Source organism: Castor canadensis, chromosome 9 (assembly GCF_047511655.1).
Source record: "Castor canadensis chromosome 9, mCasCan1.hap1v2, whole genome shotgun sequence".
NCBI classification, from domain to species: Eukaryota; Metazoa; Chordata; class Mammalia; order Rodentia; family Castoridae; genus Castor; species Castor canadensis.
The window spans coordinates 20,232,014-20,253,919 of NC_133394.1; the positions used below are offsets into that span (position 1 = coordinate 20,232,014).

The 21,906-nt window shown below is 39.7% G+C and overlaps 1 protein-coding gene across 14 annotated transcripts in view; it reads left to right on the forward strand.

Moving 5' to 3' along the window:
* Arfip1 (ARF interacting protein 1) overlaps positions 1-21,906 on the forward strand; it is a 97,626-nt gene that overhangs the window by 30,396 nt on the left and 45,324 nt on the right. For all 14 annotated transcript variants that reach the window (XM_020185826.2, XM_020185827.2, XM_074041304.1 and 11 more), the window contains one exon: positions 3,755-3,856. In XM_020185826.2, the coding sequence (XP_020041415.1) occupies positions 3,755-3,856 (102 nt within the window). Of the gene's footprint in view, positions 1-3,754; positions 3,857-21,906 lie in introns of those variants that run through there.

The window sequence follows — 21,906 nt, forward strand, 5'->3', positions numbered from 1 at the left end:
TGTCAGTCTCTGCAACAGAAGTTTTCTGAGCTTGCACTCCTTTATGGTTCTCATCCTACCTCATGTGGCCTTCATCCTGAATTTCTTTTGCTGGCTCCTCCTCATTTCCCTGTGTTTCAGGTGTTGAGATGCTCAGAGCTCAGTCTGCAGACTCTTTTCAGTCAGAACCAACTTCCTAGGGCATGGGTGAGGCCAAATCCAAGCTCATTCATTTACACATCGTCCCTGGTGCCCTGGGCTATGACAGCAAGGTTGAAGATTTGCAGGGAGGATCTTTGGGCCCATGGAACACAGGATACTTACTATTCGACGTGCATAGAAAACATGTTGATGCCTGTTCTAGATGATGTCTTCCAGTCAGAAATTAAATGGTGTGCACACTGATGTTTTCTCAATGTCGTTTTCCACCTTCAGGCTTTCTCTGGATCTCATCTTTTCCCCTTGTCTATACCACAGGCTTATGGCCGTTGTGTCCTAAACGAAACCCTTGACATTGTCCCTTCATTTGCTTCTCCTGTAGTCTTCCCCACGTCTGTTAATGGCAGATCCATTTCTGTGTAGTCCAGACCCTTGGGAACTTTTCCTGACCTCCTTTTTAAAACTGATTTTTTGTTTTTTTAAAAGGTGTACATCTCACATGTGTGAGACCCTATTTAAAAATAAACTAAATTAAAAAGGGCTGGGTTGTGGCTCAGGTGGTAGAGTGTCTGCCTAGCAAGTGGGAGGCCCTGAATTCAACCCCCAGTGCTACTAATAAGCAGAAAAAAAAAATCAGTGCTTGAGGTAGATATGGCAACTGTGACTTAGTTCTTTTAATCTTTTTATTCCCCAATTACCCACTCAAAAAATTTCTACTTCTGCCAGTGTACACCAGGTCTTCCACACAGCCCTTCTATCCCCACTCCACCACCCAGGACAACACTTGCCATGTGCCACCCTCACCCCTTAGGTATTAAAAAAAAAGAGAGAACTGTGTAGGAGAGGTTCTGGCAAAGAGGCCAGCTTCCTGAGGATGTGGGGAAGAAGGGAAAGGAGCCCTCCTACACTGTTGGTGGGAATGTGTAAATTAGTCCAGCCACTACGGAAATTAGCATGGAAGGTTATCAAATAGCTTAAAATAGGTCTACCTGTGACCCTGCTGCATCACTCTTGGGCATACATCTGAAGGTGTGTAAGTCAACATATAAGAGGGACACCTGCACACCCATGTTTATTGCAGTACTCTTCACAGTAGCCAAGTGCTAGAGTCAGCCTAGGTGCTCAACAACTGATGAATGGATAAAATAAAATGTGGTATTTAACACAATGGAATACTACTGAGCTATAAAGAAGAAACAAATTGTGCTGTTTACAAGAAAATGAATGAAACTGGAGAACATCATATTGAATGACATAAGCCAAGCTCAAGAAGCCAGATATGTGGAATCTAGGTCAAAATGACAAAAAAAAAAATAGCAATAATAATGGGACAAGAGGCAAAAAGGGACACTGTGGGGGAGATGGAGAGGGTACAGGGATGAAGAGGATCAAAATATGTTACTTATACATGTATGGAGATAGCATAAAGAAACCCACCACATCCTGTTTTTAAAGGGGGGAGGGAAAAGGGAGAGTGGTTAAAGGAATGTAATGGAAGGGGTGAGCTTGCTCAAAACACACCATATGCAGATAGGGAGTTTTTGCACAAAACCCTGTTGTACTATTAATGAATCCTAAATTAAAAAAAAAATTAGGCCAGCTCCCTCCAGCTCATGCTGGTTGCAGTTAGGCTGGGCAGGAAAGGAGGGTGCTGCCCATGTTGTAGCACTCAGCCAGGGGCTCCTGGACTCCTGCAAATGGCAATGAAGGTCTCCTGAGATGTTTCCTTGTCCCCTCGTGACCAGCTGCAGGAGAGAGTCCGTGGAATATTCTTTTCTTTGTGTGTGTGTGTGTGTGTGTGTGTGTACACATACACACTTAGAGATAGAAACAGCAGATAGACTTTACTGTCCTCTTTCTGCATGAAGCACCATAGCAGAATGACCCACCCTGTCTCTGGGAGCTTTTGGTGAAGTGTGGACCTCCAGGCCTGAGACCCTGCCATGCCATTCTTGTGCCACTGTCATGCTAGTCAGACTTGGAGATGCAGATTTCACAGGATAGTCTGGGCATAAGGGCCATTTGTTCCTTTAGACAGACCCTGTCATGTGAATCTGGGGAGAGGAGGTCTATACTGCCCAAGTTGGGAGGCAGCTGGAGGTTTAGATCTTTGGGTAGCACCTGGAAATGTTGGGTCCTCACAGAGGTTGCTGTAGGCTGAGCACGTAAGGCTCCCTTTCCTGTTGGTTAAGTGGGAAGGTCAGAGCTTGTCTTGCTGCCTGGGTCATTCTGCGACTTGTGCTTGACTGTCAGTGTTGAGGGCTGGGAGCTGTGGCTGCCTGTGGCATGCCAGGTAATGGCAGCTGAAGTGTGCCCACTGACAGGAAGCAGAGGGGAGGAGGTGTCTGGAAGGAGCCAGCCTTCCTCTTGGCCAGAGGCAAGAGAAGTGGTTGAGTGGTTCTGGGTGGAAGAGGGCAGCTAACCCCCACAGGATTCTATATTTTCAGGGGTCTCCCATTCAAGACTTATCAGGTCCACCCACTGAGCTTCTGTGAAGAGCAGATGGGGCTCTGTTAGACTGGCAAGCCGTAGAGAATTGGGCCCTTGCATTGAGGGCCCCGCAATTACTTTAACTGCTTTAAAAAATATCTTCCATTGAAGAACTTCTTAGTAATATTTTTGGCAAGAGATTCAGGTCCACACACTTGCATGCATACTTTAGCCATTCTGTCTGGGTTTGGTAATTCTGCATAGTGCAGGTGTGGCAGCAGCTGGACTCAGATGTAAGCATTAGAACACGTGCACTCTGCAAGTTATTGATTTGTCCCTACCACGTTTCTGTCAAGGCCTTTATTCTAGTGGGCACTATTTGGGGAGTGTGTGTGTGTGTGTGTGTGTGTGTGTGTTCCCATGGATACACATGTAACTTTTCAGACCATTGGTGATTTAAAAACAAAAAGGGGGAAGAAAAGGGAAAATGTTGAATAAATTATTGCTTAGTTTATTTACTCTGAAATTTTAACGTTTTTTAAGTAGGAGAAAATAGATTTTAAGACCTTTTAAATATATGAAGTTTTCCTTTGTTACTCATTTTTAAGGAAAATCATGATTGGAATTTTTTTTTAACAGCCATAGTTGATGTTCTGTTTTCGATTGTTTGATTTCTGGAAAAAATTTATATTTTCTGTAGTTATAAAATTAAGAAGTGTGTTTTTAAGTATTTTTGGAACTGTGAAACCAAAGTATAAAACTTAACTCTTCTGGTACAAAGGTGTAAAATTTTTTGCTCTATCATGAAAACTCTTCTTTAGAGAAAAGCCTACTTAGAATCCTGTTAGATACAACATGAAAAACAGCCGCTGTAGGTGTTTCTTCCAGCTGTGAGCGGTGGCCTGTCATTACACGCTGTCAGAGCTAAGGACGGTAACCTCCTGGTACCTGTAACAGGTAACTTGTTTTTAATCAAGAAATTTAGATTAAGTGAAGTGAAAGCGGCCAAGTGTGTTTTTTAAATATATTACTATCATGTTTATTCAAGTATTAGGTAAGTGGCAATTATAAGAAAGAGTAAACTGATGACTAGTAAGTACTTTACACATGGACGCAGTCTATCACATATTTGCCTTTTTATAACTTGGTATTAGTATGCCTTTTTTTCTCTCTCTCTTTTATAAAGGAGTCTATCATGGCTCAAGAATCTCCCAAAAATTCAGCAGCAGAAATTCCAGTGACGAGTAATGGAGAAGTGGATAACTCCCACGAACATGGCTTTAACAGGGTAAGAGCACTTTCCTTTCTGGTTATGCAGAGGATCATGATAAGCCTTTAAATGCTGAGGTAAAAGTATTAGACAAAATTTAATATGAAATGTCTTCTTAGATTGGCTTATGAAGCTAATGTGATTGTAAGGGTGAGGAGGTTAGCCATGCTGGTGATTTGTTAAGATCACGCTCCAGAGCCAGTAGGCTTAGGTGTTTATCTCAGTGGTAGAAGAGAATGAAAGTGTGTCTGATAACTCTGGCATATAACCACATAAAACTGCTTAATTTTATTTGTCATAACTAAAATGTCAAATATAGATTATTTTTTAAAAAATTGGCACTGTCTAACCTCTTGACTTCATATCCTAAGTTCATAATTCCTCAGCAGCTGCTCTTGATTTTGCTGGTAACTTTCTAAAGTGGCATACTTAAAGAAATTGAAATTTGAGGTGCTTTTTTTTCCTTTTGATTTTGGGATTGAGCCCAGGGCCTTGGGCACGTTAAATACACATTCTACCACTGAGCTACACAGCCCAGTGCTTTTAATTTTGAACTGCCTCCATGTTGAAATTTAAATTTAATACATTTTAATGGAAACACCATGGGTTTAGAGGTAATCAGGTTCAAATTTCAGCTCTGTCATTTCTGGCGGTACAACCTTGAGAAGGTATTCAATGTTTTCCAGGTTTGTCTTTATAATGAACGTCTTACTTACTTACATGAGGATATTAATGTTGAATGGGATAAGTGATAGGCCTAATGTAGTCTTAGAAATGATAGTGATAGCTGTGACTTCTGGGATTAAACATCTTTTAATGACATTTAATACAGTTGTATAACTTTAAGTAACTTTAAAAACACAGTTTACATATTCTTGAAAAAGTAATGAGTAAAAGGTTCTTGAATTATTTTATAGTTTAATTAGGACTCTCTGCTTAATATGCTTAAGAAGAAGATCCTTTAGTTTACAGAAGGTGATGGTTTCCTTTGGGATTTCTCAACCTCAGCACTATTGATGGTTTTGAGGCAGATAATTCTTAGTTGTGGGGTGCTGGCCTGTGCACTATAGGTTGTCTAGCACATCTCTCGCCTTTTCCTCCTGGATACCAGTAGCACTCCCTGTTATAACAAGCAAAAATGTCTTCAAATGATGCCAGATGTCCCCAAGAGTGGGGAGAAACTCACCTCTGGTTGAGAACCACAGTTTTAGGTAAATCATTATCATATTAGAATATCATATCATATTAGAAACTTCCATTGAATTTCACTCATTTTTGCCTCAACATCTTTTGAAAAGTATCTTCAAGCTTGAGGATTATGTCTGATTCTGTTTTCTGTTGCTATAACAGAATAGTTGAGACTTGGATAATTGATTAATGAAAGAGGTTTATGTAATTCACAATTATGGAGATGGAAAAGTTCAAAATTGGGTGGCTGCATCTGTTGAGGTGTTCATGTTACATCCTAACGTTTCAGATGGCATCATATGACAGGAGTACACGTATGAGCAGCAAATGAGTGCATGTGGGAGGAAATAGGGCACAAAGGGGCCAAGTACTTTGTGAGAACCGTTCTTGAGAGAACTAATGCATCTCGAGGCCAAGGCCCCGTACCCCCTCAGCACGGCCACATGGCAGCCACATTTCAACATGAGTTTTGGAGGGGGCAGACACATCTAAACCACAGTGGCTTATTTTACTTGCAAGGATTTCAACTTGGTTTTGAGCATGGTCCAAAATAGAGTGATTCATAGAAGAAAAAGACTCAAATTCCAGGCTCATAAAGGAAATTTTTACCTCAGACTTCAGTTTTCTAAGATACATCTACATAATAAGGAAACTCGTGTTGCCATTGTTATCCTTTACCAGTTACTTTTAAACTTATATTATTGAAGTACTCATTATACTAAGATTTTAGTTAATGATTTTTTTTCAGATAACTTTTGGTAGCTATTCCTTTCATACATTTATTCAGCAAATATTGAGTATCTGCCAGTGCCCAGGCAGGCACTGGGGATAGAGCAATGAACAGAAACATCTGCCGCCAGGGAGTTGACATTCTAAAAGACAGTCCAGTGAAAGCCAAGGACCTTTATCCAAGCAAATGGATATATTTGAAACATTGCAGGGGTTGGAGTATAGCTCAGTGGCAGAGCATGCGCTTAGCATGTAGGGCTCTGGATGTGACTCCCAGCACTCCCCGCCAAAAGCATCAGTGTTGGGAAAGTCATCTGCCACCTTGAGCCTTATCCTTTGTTGTTGGAGTATGGTTTACACATAGTTCAAAGCACAGATGGGAGTGTGCAGCTCAATGGAATCACCACCCAGACCAAGACATGGAACATTTCCGGAACCTCAGAAGGCTCCCACATGCCCTCTCGTAGGCAATGCATCTCCCTCTTCCCAGGGTAACTACCACTAATGTGAGTCTGTCATCAGAGATGGTGTTTCGTTTTGTTTTTTTGAGACAAGTTCTCACTGTGTAACCCAGGGTAGCCTCAAACTCACAGTCCTCCTGTCTCAGCCTCCTGAGTGCAGCGGTTATAGGTGTGCAGCTCCTTGTCCAGTTCATAGATTGCTTTTGTCTGTACCTCAGCTGCGTAGCAGTGTGATCACACAGTCTGTACCTTTTGGACTGGCTTTCACTAAACATTGTGTCTATGAGACTCATTTGTGTTGCTGCAGTATTTCATTATTTGTAATTATAGCTTTCCATTCGCACATCTGTGTTTTAGTTGATGGATATCTGGGTTGTTTCCAGTCCGTGGCCATTATGAAGAAAGCTGCTGTTACCACTCTTGTGCAGGTCTTCCATGCACACAATTCACTGTTTCTTTGAGGTACATACCCAAGAGTGAAACTGCCAGGTCATAAGTACATGACTATGTGGCAAGCAGCTGAAGCAGTTTCACGTGCGGTGAATAAGAGTTCTGGGTTCTCAGCAGCTTTCCCAACTCGTGAGATTTATAACCCCTGTCAGTTTAGCAGCTCTGATGGAGGCATAATGGAGACCCATTTACTCCACTGTGCATTTTCCTGATGACTAATGGGATTGAGCACATGTTCAGGTTAATTGACCATTTGGATATGGTCTTTTATGAAGCCTTTTTTGAAGTCTTTTGACGTCTGCCAGTTTTTCTACTGGCTGTGTACCTGTTTCAGATTCATTTGTAGGAATTTATGTTCTGGGGTAAGTCATGTGTTTGAATGTATAACGCAGATAGCCTTTTATGGTCTGTCGTTTGCTTTTGTGCTCTATAACAGTAGCTTTTATTGTTTTCTTTTTGTTAACATATTAATTATAGAAGACAATGGGTTTCATTACAACATTTTCATACATGTGTATAATGTACTTTGGTCACATTTATCCTTAAGGCATGTTTTGATGAATACAAGTTGGAAAGTTTTTTTGTTTGTTTATTTTTGAGACAGAATCTGACTGTGTAGCTGAGGCCTGTCTCCTAGCTAGGATTACAGGTACACACCACACACCACCATGCCTGGCCAGAAGTTGTTGATTTTAACCAAGTTCATTTAATCAGTCTTTTCTTCTATAGTTAGTGATTTTTTGTGTTTCAGTTGTGAACTCTTTGCCTATGCAGTACCTTGAAGATACTTTGTTTCTCCTAAGAATTTTATTTTGCTTCTTATGCTTAGGTCTGTGATTCATCTCGAGTTACTTTTGTGTATGGTGTGAAAAAAGGGTCATGGTTTTTTTTTCCCCTCATGAGAATATCCATCCAGTTGATCCAGCACTGTTTATTGAAAAGATTGTCCTCTCTGTACACACATATAAAATAAGATTGGATCCTTACCTTACACCTGAAACAAGAGTTAACTCAAAATGGATTAAAGACATAAATGTAAGTCCTGAAACTATAAAACCTGTGGAAGAAAGTGTAAGAGAAGAGGTTCTGGCATGGTTGTGGCTGTGACTTTTTGGGTATGACATCAAAAGCCAGAACAAAAGAGTGGGAACCAAAAAGTTTCTGTACAGCAAAGGAAACTCAATAAGATGAAAAGGCAGCCCACAGAATGGGAGAAAACATTTACAAACCATATGTCTGATAAGGGGTTAATGTCTCAAAATAAGGAACTCAGTACAGCTCAGTACCAGAAAATAATCTCACTTAAAAATGAACAATGGATCTGGGTAAACCCTTTTTTTTTTTTTTTTTTCAGTGCTGGGGGTAGACCCCAGAGCCTAACATAGGATGACTATTATCAGTAGTCAAAGGCTAATTGTTGGTGAGATTGTGGAGAAAAGGAAACCCTTAAATACTGTTGGTGGAATTACAAACAGCCATTATGGAAACAGTGTGGAGGTTCCTCAAAAAAAAAAAAAAAAAAAACCAATAATAAAATAAATAGAGGTAGAAACAAGGGAATTGGACTTTGATCACATGATAAAGCGAGAACACACAAGGAAGGTATGAGGATAGGTAAGACACCCAAAAAACTAGATAGCATTTGTTGCCCTCAACGCAGAGAAACTAAAGCAGATACTTTAAAGCAACTGAGGCCAATAGGAGAAGGGGACCAGGAACTAGAGAAAAGGTTAGTTTGAGAAGAATTAACTTAGAAGGTAACACACATGTACAGGAAATCAATGCGAGTCAACTCCTTGTATAGCTATCCTTATCTCAACTAGCAAAAACCCTTGGTCCTTCCTATTATTGCTTATACTCTCTCTTCAACAAAATTAGAGATAAGGGCAGAATAGTTTCTGCCTGGTAGCAAAGGGTAAAGGGGCGGGTAAGGGGGGGGGTAAGGGAGAGAGTTGAGGGGAAGGAGGGAGAAATGACCCAAACAATGTTTGTACATATGAATAAAATAAAAATTTTAAAATAAATAAATAAATAGAGGTAGAGAAGAAGCAATTCAATTTCTGGATATATCTTCAAAGGAAATAAAATCCACTACCTTGAAGAGATGTCTGTTTATTAAAAGAAATCTTGGCTGGGTGTGGTGGCATACTTAAAATCCCATCACTCCAGAGACTGAGAGAGGAGAATTGTGATTGTGAGGCCAGCCTGGAATGCTTAGTGAGACCCTGTCTCCAAAAATACCAAATACAAAAAGAAGAAGAAAAATTTGACATTTGTGATAATATAGATAAACCTGGAGGATATTATGCTAAGTAAAATAAGCCAAACATAGAAAGACAAATACTGCATTATCTCACTTACATGTGCAGTCTAAAAAGTCCAAATTATAGAAACAGAGTTGAAGGGTGGTTAGAGGGGAAGATGAGGAAGGTGTTGGTTAAGGATACAAACTTGCAGTTAGTTCTAAGATGAGTCAGTTACTGGAGACCTAATGTATAACAGGGTAACTATAGTTAGCAATGCATTAAAAGTAGAATTTGCTGAGTGAGGTCTTAAGAATTCTCAGCACACACAAACAAGTGGTAACTGTGTCAGGTGATGGGTGTTAACTAGCTTGCTGGCGGTAATCATTTCATAGCATTACGCCACACATCGATGCATCAGTATATACCTTACCATTGTAGACAGCTTTGTCAGTTATTCCTCAGTAATTCTGGGGTCAGAAAGACTATCGTCCCTCCCCTAGGGGCTTTTACTAGCATCTGGATCATACATGTGTGAGTTTGTTTTTCCAAGTCTGTGCTTTATTTCTTGGTCTTTTTGTCTGTTCTCAAAACACCATCATGCCATCTTACTACGGTAACAAAGACTGGAGCAACTGTCAGCTGCCACCTTGGTACTTGGTGACTGATCCCTCTGGCTTTGTTCTTCTCCAGGGTTCCCTTACACATGAGGCCCATTCTGGGTCTCTAGTGAAGAATCTTTACCTTTGAGCAGCACTGAGGAAGTGCTTCGCTTAGGCAGGCAAAGCCATAATTTGCTGCTTTGCAGTTTTACTCATTGGTTAGTAACAGATTCTCCTTTTTTTGGAAGGTAGAGAAAAGAAAAAAGACCTTGTCCTGGAGGTCTCTCTCCTTACTGGTGTGAACCTTATCAGTGGGGAAGCCCTCAAAGAGGCAATAACCCACTTCAACCCATCCATCTACCTCTTCTCCCCACAAAAACTCAGCATCATAAAACCTCATTGCTTTTGTTTATACCACTTTTATTGAAAATATGCATATCATAAGAGTCTCATGTGTTTACTATCCTTTAATTAAGATAAAACTTAGCTATGTGCTCCCTGTCCCCGTGAGTGAAAACAACACTTGAGAAGATTTTTGTGCTTTACACTCAAGATCCATTAGGCATATGTATCTTTAAATGCTGGCTCACACTGCCCACTCTACCTTCCTGAGCAGTAAGAAAATTGTGTTGAACTCCCATTTTTCTGTATTTGTTTATTTAGAGGTAAATATCATAGAGACAATAAGGGTGAAGTGTATGGTGGGGCATTAATTAGACTGCAGCTGTGCATACGCTAGTGAAGTGACCTTGTGTAACTCTGCCTTGTATCAGAGTTTTCTGATTATTAATTCCACACATCTTTCTTTTATATCTAGTCTATATTTATTTTATATATCTTATATTTATTTGCTGTTTAAAATCTTATAATGAGTTGTATTTGATGCAAAGTCTTACATAAAATCAAAGTGGTAGCTTACTGAGTTGCCATCCCTGGGCTGGCCAGCTGGTGTCACTGTAGCACAGGCAATGACATTACACATTTTTTTTTCTGTTCTTGTTTCTCGTTGCAGATGTTTGAGTTTTCATTTGACTCTTGCTTAGTCTGTTCTAAGAGGCCCTGTTGCACCCATGCTCAGCATTTACACTTACATAGGGTTTATAATAGAAACAGTCATTCTGGAAATCCCCTCACCAGCAGTTTTATCGTTATCTTGATAGTGTTCTAGTTTTTAAGACAAGCTAACAAGTTTCTCCATTCCCAGTCTGGAGAATATGTATCAGAAATAGTCAAACACCTCCCACCCCATACCAACCCAGTGTTATAACTGATTTATTTATCATTCAGTCTTTATTTATTCATTTACTTTTCCTAAGAGATTACAATCACAGTTCAAGCAGAGGCGGTGTTATGGTTCACAGCAGTTGCTTTAAAGAAAAAAGAGAAGAATAAGGCTAGGCATGGTGGTACAGGTCTGTAATCCCAGTTACAGCAGAGGTGGAGATGGGAGGATTGTGGTGCACGGCCCAATCCAGCAAAAAAGTTAGCAAGACCCTATCTCAAAATATAGCTGGGAGTGGTGGTATAGCACTTGTAATCCCATCTGTGTGGGAGGCAGAGGTAGGAGGACTGCAGTCTGAGGCCAGCCCTCTACTAAATTATGATACCCTATCTAAAAGTAATCTTAAAAAAAAAAGGCAGAAATGGCTGGGGGTGTGGCTCAAGTGGTAGAGCACTTGCTAGTGTAAGGACCTGAATTCAAAGCCCAATACCAGCAAAAAAAAAAAAAAAGAATAAATTCAAGTATAAGGACTTAAAATTTGATGCTTTTTATTTTTGTCATCCTACCCTAGCATTTGAGTAGCGTGTGATGACAGCTTGCCTCCATTCTGTGTGGTATTACAGAATTCCATGCCCCTGTTAGTCACTCCTAAACACTTAGTGGCCCAGTCAGTGGCAACATTGATTTGACGGCAGCTTGTTCATGCCAGTTTTTGCCAAATGTACATTTTGTGACCCTTTTAGAGGTATAGAGAATGTTTTCCAAGGATTATGTAACCTATTCAAATACAGATTCATTTCTAAATTGATACACCAAAACTGTACATATCACGGGGTACCATGTGATGTATATATTGTGAAATTTCAAATCGGGGCAGCATTTATCACTTCTTTGTGGCAAAACATTCCAGATCCTTTCTTGTACCTTTTTGGGGATGTACAGCATGTTATTGTTACCTAATCATCCACTGTGCAGTAAGTAGCACGTCAGAGCGTCTAACTCCCGTCTGACTGTATTTTATACCTGTTGGCCAGCCTTTAGATTTATTTTAATAGTGACTTTTCATTTAGAGTCCTAGTACTGTTACCACAAAGGAAGAATTTTGATATGTATTTATTGTATGCACATACATGAAATTAATTCTGATTGAGATTCCTTGTTGAAAATTATAAATACATAATTGATATTCCTTGTTGAAAATTATAAATACATAATTGAGATTCCTTGTTGAAAATTATAAATACATAATCTGTAATGAAAAGCTGAAGCCGAGGGCTGGTTGTGTGGCTCAAGCAGTAAGAGCACCTACCTGCCTAGCAGGCGTGAGGCCCTGAGTTCAAACTCCAGTGCCACCAAAACACACAAACAAACAAACAAAACAGTTGAAAGGCTGAACCCCTACTTAATTATACTCTGTAGATTTGTGCCCTTATTTATAAACAGAAGCTATGGTGAATAATTGTTTTGATCTCTGAGAGGAATGATTTTGAACGCAGATACACACAGTTGTTCCCACCGTGATAGTCTTTGAATGAACCCGGCATCTGTTAGGTGCAAAGTTGGCCTATGATTTCATTCTTATCGAGTAGTTATACTTTTTAGACTCTAGTAAAGTGGGTAGGGCTGGGTGAGGCCAGGAGGGTTGGCAGTGAATAGACAAAAAGTAGCACTAATGTAAGTTCTTATCAAATGTTTGTTGAAAGAATGAATGAGATAGATTGAGATCATGCATCTGTATCACCTGTCTCTCTGGATAGCGATAACATGGACAGAAGAGATAAATCAGAAGACTTACTATCTTGGTCAGGTGAATTGTCATCAGAGTGAGATCCAGAAATGTTGTTCTCTAAGTGATGGCAGGTCCAAACAGAGGCCATTCGGGTTAGGGTGCCTCCGTGGAAGGGGGTTGGAAAGATGAAAGTCATTAGAAATGAAGGAGTTGGCCATTGTGTGAGACTAAGGCATAGGTTGGGTTGTGCTGCACTTTGTTTTGTTTTGTTTTTTAAATCTGCCTTTACTCTTTCTTAGTCTTTTGTCCACCTAAAATTCTCTAAGCCTGATTCCCATTACCAGCTCTAGGCATTCACACAAATACACTGAGGAGAAATAAGTCATGCACCTTTGTGTATTTTATTACTACGCCCCATCGTGCTGCATCAGCAGGGGTATTAGGCTCGTGCAATAGATTTTATCTCATTTTAAGTATTATACAATTTGTACCCAACATAGCAACATGCTGTGCTATTAGTGGACTATGTTTTTGGTGATCTGTGAGAACTTCTCAGTTTACACAGCTTATCTGTCAGCGTGGAAGAAATTGCTAGCTTGAACATATAATCATTCCCTAAAAATGTGTGCAATGGCACGCAGAAGGTTAGAAGCATTTGGGATGCTGAAAAATTAAATGTGCCAAGACCTCAGCTAGTATTTGGGATTGACAGGAAAGAAGGTAGATGACAGTGTTGAGATGGACGAGGGCAGTGAGGGTGGCACACAGGAAGCAGTGTGGGTGTAGGGCATGGGTCTTCTTGTACAGATGGGAAGACGATTCTCTACAGCAAGAGCCTCTGAAATAAACGAAGATCCCCACATCAGTCACCTGACTTGCTTGTTTGAAATTCTGACTCATGGGTTCCAGAATCATAGGGGCAGCTGAGGAATCTGCATTTCTAACAGGTCATCAGGTAATTCTTACTGGAATTGACATGTGAGAACTGATCATTTAGAAGTAGCAGGGGAGAGCTGGGAACATGTTGATCCAGCCTTCTAGCTGTAGCATGTTGGCAAGCAGAATGTTGGAGAATGTCTGCTTTGACTCAGGTAGTTGTAGAGGGACACTATAAGGAAGTGAATGGCAGTGTCATCACTGCAAACAGGGAGAATGCAATGGGGAGGCCATGTGAATAGTAGCTTTGCTTCTGGCACAGGGTCGTCATAGACATCTAGCTAACTGTTGAAACAAGCAAGTGGGTTTCAAGCTACCAAAATGCATAGAGCATTTACTAGGAGATTTGTGGTTTGTTTCTTTTAAAGTTATATTACTTAGCAGCTTTGGAAGATTTCGTCCATTTTAAAGAGTGAGCTGAGGCATTTAAATTGAGAAGGTTCCATAGTAAATGAAATAATAGGCACTTGGCCAGATGTTAAGAATTCAAAGGGAGCAAGATAGGTAAGCTCCCTGGCCTATCTTGGGGGGAAGGGCAATAGACAGATTAATATTCAATAGCATATGGAAAGTGATGCACCAGGCCAAGTGTAGCATGGTCTGAGAACTGGTGGGAGTGTAGGAAGATTGCCTGAGAAATTGTCCATGCTGAGAGATGAAAGATGAAGCAGGCAGATGAAGAAGAGTAAAGAATTTTCCCATGAGAGGCTCTTGTAAAGACCTGAAAGAGGTGTGAGGTATGGAATTGGAAATGCATATTGTCAGAGTCAGGGATGTAAGGTACACGGGTATGAGAAATGATACCAGAGATATAACTAGGGTGTACATCCTGCAAAGCCTTGGAACCAGGTTGAGGAACTGAACTTTACTGAAAGCCAGTGCAGAGCTACTAAATGATATAAAAATGGGGTGCTCAGTAAGATCCATATTTGAGGAAGCTGTCTCTGAGCCAGGCATGATGGCACACAGCTGTATACTCCAGCATTCAGGAAGCCTCCTGAAACAAGAGGAGATCAAGAGGATCATCAGTTCGAGGGCATCCTGGTCTGTGTAGCAAGAGAGACTATATCTAAAAAGCAAACGGGAAAAAATTTTAAAAAGGTATCTCTGGCTGCAGTTTGAAGATTCAGTTGCAGGTAAGCCCTGGGACTTTCTCTGGTAGAGAAACTAGAACCAGTGGAGAGCACCAAACCATGTTAAAAGACACAGACAGGGAGAACTTTAGGAGAATGTGCTCTCAGGAAACTAGAGGAGAAGAGAGCTGGGGTGATTTACAGAATACTTTGGGGCTCTTATAGCCTGCAGTTATGTGTTACAGAATATGCTTTCAGAATTGCTCCTGTATTCAAGATTTCTCCTCCTGGCTCTAAATAAAAGGGAGGGTTGATGAATAATTCTCCAGTTCTTCTTATAGATTCCAGTATTGTGTGTGTAATTGAAGATATCTATGTTAAAGCAGGTTTGCTGAGCATTTTTGTGTTTTTTATGGGTTGGTTTCACACTAGCTGTAGTTTGAAAGTAGATTGCCATTCTAAATTGTAAGTTATAAACATGTTTTTAACTTCATTCTTATTCTAGCCAATGTAAAAATGCAAAATGGAGGCAAGTTACTTTGGTTTGAAATGAGCACTACTTCACAGCTTTATGAAAAGGATGAGACTTACTTAGAGTTTTTTTTTTCCAAAAGCATTATTTTGTTTTAATTATCTAATTATCTGAAAGTGTATTTTTAAAAATGTTAAATGCTTTAGCATTATCCTATGAGCTTCAATAGAAGTTTATTTCAAGTTTATTTCACATTATTGTGCAACTGTTAGGCTGAGCCTTGCAGAGTCTTAAAAGTTTGAGTTGAATGTCAGCAACATAAAATGCAAATCATTGATTTGATATTGTTTGTGAATGAGCTTATTGTCTCTGAAATGTACTCTGAAGTCACAGAAACAACTGCTGTAGCATACATTTAAAAAGATACCAAGCTATGCACAGCCTTAGAATGGAGACACTTTTTAAAGTTTAGAGGTTATATGGAGAAGGCATGTTTAAAATTTTTGCACTAGCCAGAGCAATTAGGCAAGAAGAAGGAATAAAAGGAATACAAATAGGTAAAGAAACTGTCAAAATATCCCTATTTGCAGACGACATGATCCTATACCTTAAAGACCCAAAAAACTCTACTCAGAAGCTTCTAGACATCATCAATAGCTATAGCAAGGTAGCAGGATATAAAATCAACATAGAAAAATCATTAGCATTTCTATACACTAACAATGAGCAAATGGAAAAAGAATGTATGAAAACAATTCCATTTACAATAGCCTCAAACAAAATCAAATACTTAGGTGTAAACCTAACAAAAGATGTGAAAGACCTCTACAAGGAAAACTATACACTTCTGAAGAAAGAGATTGAGGAAGACTATAGAAAGTGGAGAGATCTCCCATGCTCATGGATTGGTAGAATCAACATAGTAAAAATGTCGATACTCCCCAAAGTAATCTACATGTTTAATGCAATTCCCATCAAAATTCCAATGATATTCATTAAAGAGATTGAAAAATCTACTGTGAAATTTATATGGAAACACAAGAGGCCACGAATAGCCAAGGCAATACTCAGTCAAAAGAACAATGCAGGTGGTATCACAATACCTGACTTCAAACTATATTACAAAGCAATAACAATAAAAACAGCATGGTACTGGCACAAAAACAGACATGAAGACCAGTGGAACAGAATAGAGGATCCAGATATGAAGCCACACAACTATAAGCAACTTATCTTTGACAAAGGAGCTAAAAATATACGATGGAGAAATAGCAGCCTCTTCAACAAAAACTGCTGGGAAAACTGGTTAGCAGTCTGCAAAAAACTGAAACTAGATCCATGTATATCACCCTATACCAAGATTAACTCAAAATGGATCAAGGATCTTAATATCAGACCCCAAACTCTTAAGTTGATACAAGAAAGAGTAGGAAATACTCTGGAGTTAGTAGGTATAGGTAAGAACTTTCTCAATGAAACCCCAGCAGCACAGCAACTAAGAGATAGCATAGATAAATGGGACCTCATAAAACTAAAAAGCTTCTGTTCATCAAAAGAAATGGTCTCTAAACTGAAGAGAACACCCACAGAGTGGGAGAAAATATTTGCCAACTATACATCAGACAAAGGACTGATAACCAGAATATACAGGGAACTTAAAAAACTAAATTCTCCCAAAAGTAATGAACCAATAAAGAAATGGGCACGTGAACTAAACAGAACTTTCTCAAAAGAAGAAATTCAAATGGCCAGAAAACACATGAAAAAATGCTCACCATCTCTAGCAATAAAGGAAATGCAAATTAAAACCACACTAAGATTCCACCTCACCCCTGTTAGAATAGCCATCATCAGCAACACCACCAACAACAGGTGTTGGCGAGGATGCGGGGAAAAAGGAACCCTCTTACACTGTTGGTGGGAATGTAGACTAGTACAACCACTCTGGAAAAACATTTGGAGGCTACTTAAAAAGCTGGACGTCGATCTACCATTTGATCCAGCAATACCACTCTTGGGGATATACCCAAAAGACTGTTACTCCAGAGGCACCTGTACATCCATGTTTATTGCGGCACTATTCACAATAGCCAAGTTATGGAAACAGCCAAGATGCCCCAGCACTGACGAATGGATTAAGAAAATGTGGTATCTATACACAATGGAATTTTATGCAGCCATGAAGAAGAACGAAATGTTATCATTCGCTGGTAAATGGATGGAATTGGAGAACATCATTCTGAGTGAGGTTAGCCTGGCCCAAAAGACCAAAAAGCGTATGTTCTCCCTCATATGTGGACATTAGATCAAGGGCAAACACAACAAGGGGATTGGACTATGAGCACATGATAAAAGCGAGAGCACACAAGGGAGGGGTGAGGATAGGTAAGACACCTAAAAAACTAGCTAGCATTTGTTGCCCTTAACGCAGAGAAACTAAAGCAGATACCTTAAAGCAACTGAGGCCAATAGGAAAAGGGGACCAGGAACTAGAGAAAAGGTGAGATCAAAAAGAATTAACCTAGAAGGTAACACCCACGCACAGGAAATCAATGTGAGTCAATGCCCTGTATAGCTATCCTTATCTCAACCAGCAAAACCCCTTGTTCCTTCCTATTATTGCTTATACTCTCTCTACAACAAAATTAGAAATAAGGGCAAAATAGTTTCTGCTGGGTACTGGGGGGGGGGGAGAGGGAGGGGGCGGAGTGGGTGGTAATGGAGGGGGTGGGGGCGGGGGGAAAAATGAACCAAGCCTTGTATGCACATATGAATAATAAAAGAAAAAAAAAAAGAAATGGCACCAGCAAAATTATGGAACCATAAAAAAAAAAATAAATAAATAAATAAAATTTTTGCAGGCCATGAGGCTATATTCTATTGCTTAGGGAATGAGTAATACAACAACAAAAAGACAAGTGGACAGAGTCAGAATCTGAGTGTCATCTCACAAGTCAGCCTTCCTGTCACATAACCCATCATGGTGGGTTGCCCCTGGCTTTGGGATCAACTGTCCACCTGCTGGTCCTCTTCAGAATTGGAGCGGGCCCGTTTGCACCACTTTGGGTTAAGCTTTTCTGTTAGTGGCAGCTTAGTGCTGTTCAGATTTTATAGCTGTTTACATGAAGGACAGACGTTTGTTTCTGGAAGAACTTTTGCTTGTTGAGTAAAGGAATCCTGGAGACTGTGGGGTTTTGAGTGAGGAGAACCAGCCTCAGCACTGAAGTCATGTAGTCCAGAGGCCGTGCATGACAAGGTGGGAGGTGGCTCCAAAACTTCTTAAAAACTCACATGGTCACAGATAATCTGTCTTTCCTATCTGTTATTTAGCCCCTTCTTAGCTCCCTCCTCCCCAGTACTGCTACTATAATGTCTCTTTTCTAAGAATTTATACAATATTCTCTGGGGAAAATGATTCAAATATTAATGTTCTTTCAGATAAATACCATGAAAAAGCAGACACAACTGTCCCATACCAGTATACCGTTTGTAGGTTGTTTGAAAGTGTTTAGATGATAGGATTTTTTTTTTTATTCCTCATATTTTGAGGAGTGTCTGTGATACTTTTTGGGCAGTACTAGAGGTTGCACTCAGGGCCTCACGATGCTCTACCACTTGAACTACCCCCCCAGCCCCTCTTGCTTTTAGGTATTTTTCAAGTAGGGTCTTGCATTTAAGCCCTACCCTGGACCACCAACCTATTTATGCTTTCTGCTTAGCTAGGATGACAGACTTGTGCCACTGCACCTAGCTTTTTATTGGTTGGGATGGAGTCTGGCTAACTTTTTGCCTGGGCTTTGAACCATGATCCTCCCAATCTGCCTCCCAAGAAGCTAGAATTACAGGTTTGAGTTACTGTGCCCAACTGGTGCTTTTTCCCTTTTTTTTTTTTTTGACAGTACTCTGGGCTTAAACTCGGGGTCTTCACATTAGCTAGACTTGCTAGGCAGGTGCACTACCACTTGAGCCACTCCTCCCTGATAACTTTCTTCTTAAAGAGAGCTTTTGTCTTCACTGAAAGATAAATTTCTGAAAAGCTGTCAAGACTTAAACAAGGGAGCTAGAGGTGTGGCTCAAGAGGTAGAATGCTTACCTGGCAAATGCAAAGTCCTGAGTTCAAACCCCAGTACCGCAAAAAAAAAAAAGACTTAGGGTAACATTCATGGAAACCTTTCCAAAACTAGTTGACTTCAGAGCAAACTTGCAAAATTTAAAAAATATTTCAGGGTTTGGCAGGATTTTATTTTGTAGAAAATCTATCTTTCATAGAGAGAATTTTCTGATTTTAATGTAAATATGAATAAAAAGAATACTAATATGTAAAAGTGGAAATCGTTGGTGTAGGTATTAAAAAAATAAATTGGAAAGCTAAAGGTTATTCATTCCACCAGATGAATAGACTCAGAGACTTGGTTTGAAAATGGGAAGTAAATAAAAATGAAATGTAAAGAATGCTTTCTGTTTCTTTCTTCTATTTCTTCTTCTTTTTTTTTTTTGTGGTGTTTTTGAGACAGGGTCTCATTTTATAGTCCAGCCTTGGCTCAAATTCTCAGTCCTCCTGCTTCAGCCTCCTGAGTGCTAGGATTACAGCCATGTACCACCATACTGGGCTCAAGAATATTTTCTTTCTGATTTTAAGTACTTCAAACAATAGTTGAAAAATACGTGCCATAACAAACGAAGTGAAACCAAATAAAAGTCCTGTTCACCTGTTTTGTATTCAATAGGAAATTACAAGTTGAGAACTTATTTTCATTAAGTGCGGTCTGAAATAATTATTTTAAAGAGGGTTTTCTTTAAACAGATATTTCAGAAAACAAACTATTAAGCTGAACTCTAAATCTCTAATCCATTGCTTGTAGCTATTTCTACTTCCTATACAGCTCAGTTAATAGTCCAACCATACTGCTAGTAATAAAATGACACACCTCTTCGTCCCAGCTGCCTCAGCTGTAAAATGGGAGTGGTAGTAGCACTGGCAGTGTTCTGTGTCAAGATTAAGTGAGGTCGTGTACACACAGTTCTTGCTTTGTGTCACTTTAATACACATTACTTTTGTTTAAATAGCACCAGTCCCACAATGAGACAGCTCACTCCCTCGCTTTGTGCAGAAGGCTGTCACATTTTGGCTCCTCAGAGAGACCTCTCTGTATACCTCATATAGAGTAGCAGCCTTAGCCTGTCACTCTGTTCTTCTTGACTTGCTCATGGCATACTCCAGTGCTGTTGGAGGCTGGCTCTCATTAGAGGCCGAGCGGTAAGACAGCCTTTATGTTTGGAGCTCATGCCGTGCTTTCTGCTCTTCGTTCTTAGGGACTTTTGTAGATTCTTTGTTCCTCTGATACTTCATTGTTTTTACTTTGGTTCCAAGTTCAACTTTTATGTTAATGTATATCTTGTCCCTCCAACGAAATTGCAAGGAATGTACTGTATCTTTTTCTTTACTCAGAAAGTCTAACATATAGTAAGAATATGCAGATACTCATTATAATAAATTTAAAAATAAACCAGTGGGTATTGCAGCTTCTTAATCTATATGCTGTGGAGTTGTAAGGCCTTTAGTTCATTCAACAAGTCCATTAATTCATTCAACAAATGTTTAGTGAATACATACTATTCGGGTGCTGCTATATAGCAGTAAACAAGATACAGGTAACGACTCTTGTCATGAAACTCACAGTATAGTAAAAGATGTATCATTTTGTGATAACTGACTGCTATGAGAAAAATAAGACAAGGTGTAGGGATTCCAGGTAGAAGAAACAGCAGATAGAAAGGGCCTGAAACAGGTGAATTTAGTGTTTTGGAAGAACCAGTGTGACTGAAGCAGAGTCAGCAGAGCTGGGACAAGTAGCAGATGAAGCCAAATCATGTAAGCCCTTGAGGACAGCTGATAGCTTGGGTTTTATCCCAAGCGAGAGTGGGCAGGACTAAAGAGCTCTGACTAGAGCTTCTCAAGAAAAACTCCTCTTGATACTCACCAGTGGTGAGAAACCATATATGTAAGTTTTGATTTTGCAAATTGGAAAGCTCAAAATGTTAGAAAGTTCTGAGTCTTCCCATTTAACCTTATGTTGTATGTGGTGAGACAGAGTGCTAAGAAAGGGTTGGGAGAATAGCTCAGTGGTAGAGAGATTGCCTAGCAATATGAGGCCCTGGGCTCCGTCCCTAGCACTGCAAAAGAAAAAAATTAAAAAGACATGTATCTTTAGTTTAATCATTAAGTTGTCATTGTTGTAGAAAACCAGTAGAATTCATTCATGGACTCTGGTTATGTAATTCCTCATGTCCACACCGGAGGAAAAAAGGGGAATTTTAATTAGAAATCTAGTGCTTCAGGAAACCCATTTGATACCTAAGACCAATATTTTTCTCTTCCTTTACAAGAGACTTATTTGGTTTACCTCTTGAAAAAAGGATTTTGACCTAAGATTCATGGTCTTGAATTCCTAGATGCCTGACTTATTGACTGTAAAGTGTATTCTTAGGAAATCGCAAACTGACAGGAGTGTTCCAATGGTTGTTTGAAAGACCTGCATTTCTTTCAGCTACATTTCTTTCTTTATCACTACTGATTTACTATAGTTTTATGGAAGTTCATGATTTTCCAGCTGGCCCTTTTCCCCTTACTTTTTTGGCTTGTTTTCTATATGTTCCTTACTTTTGGGATCAAATTCATCACTTATCTTTAAAGCATGTCTTGCCCACGTTTCTCTCTATCTTCATTTTTATTCACAGGCAGTTTCTGTTAAAGACACTATCACCGTATACCCTGAGTTGTCATTTTATTTTATTTTTATTTGTTTGTTTATGTTGAGATGAGGACTTTCTGTGCTGCTCAGGCTGGCTTCAAACTCCTGGGCTCACAGGATCCTCTTGAGTAGCTGGCACTATAGGGAAGTGCTACTGTACCCAGTTAGTGTGTACATTTTAAAACTAAGGCCTCTGAGACCTGTAATCTCT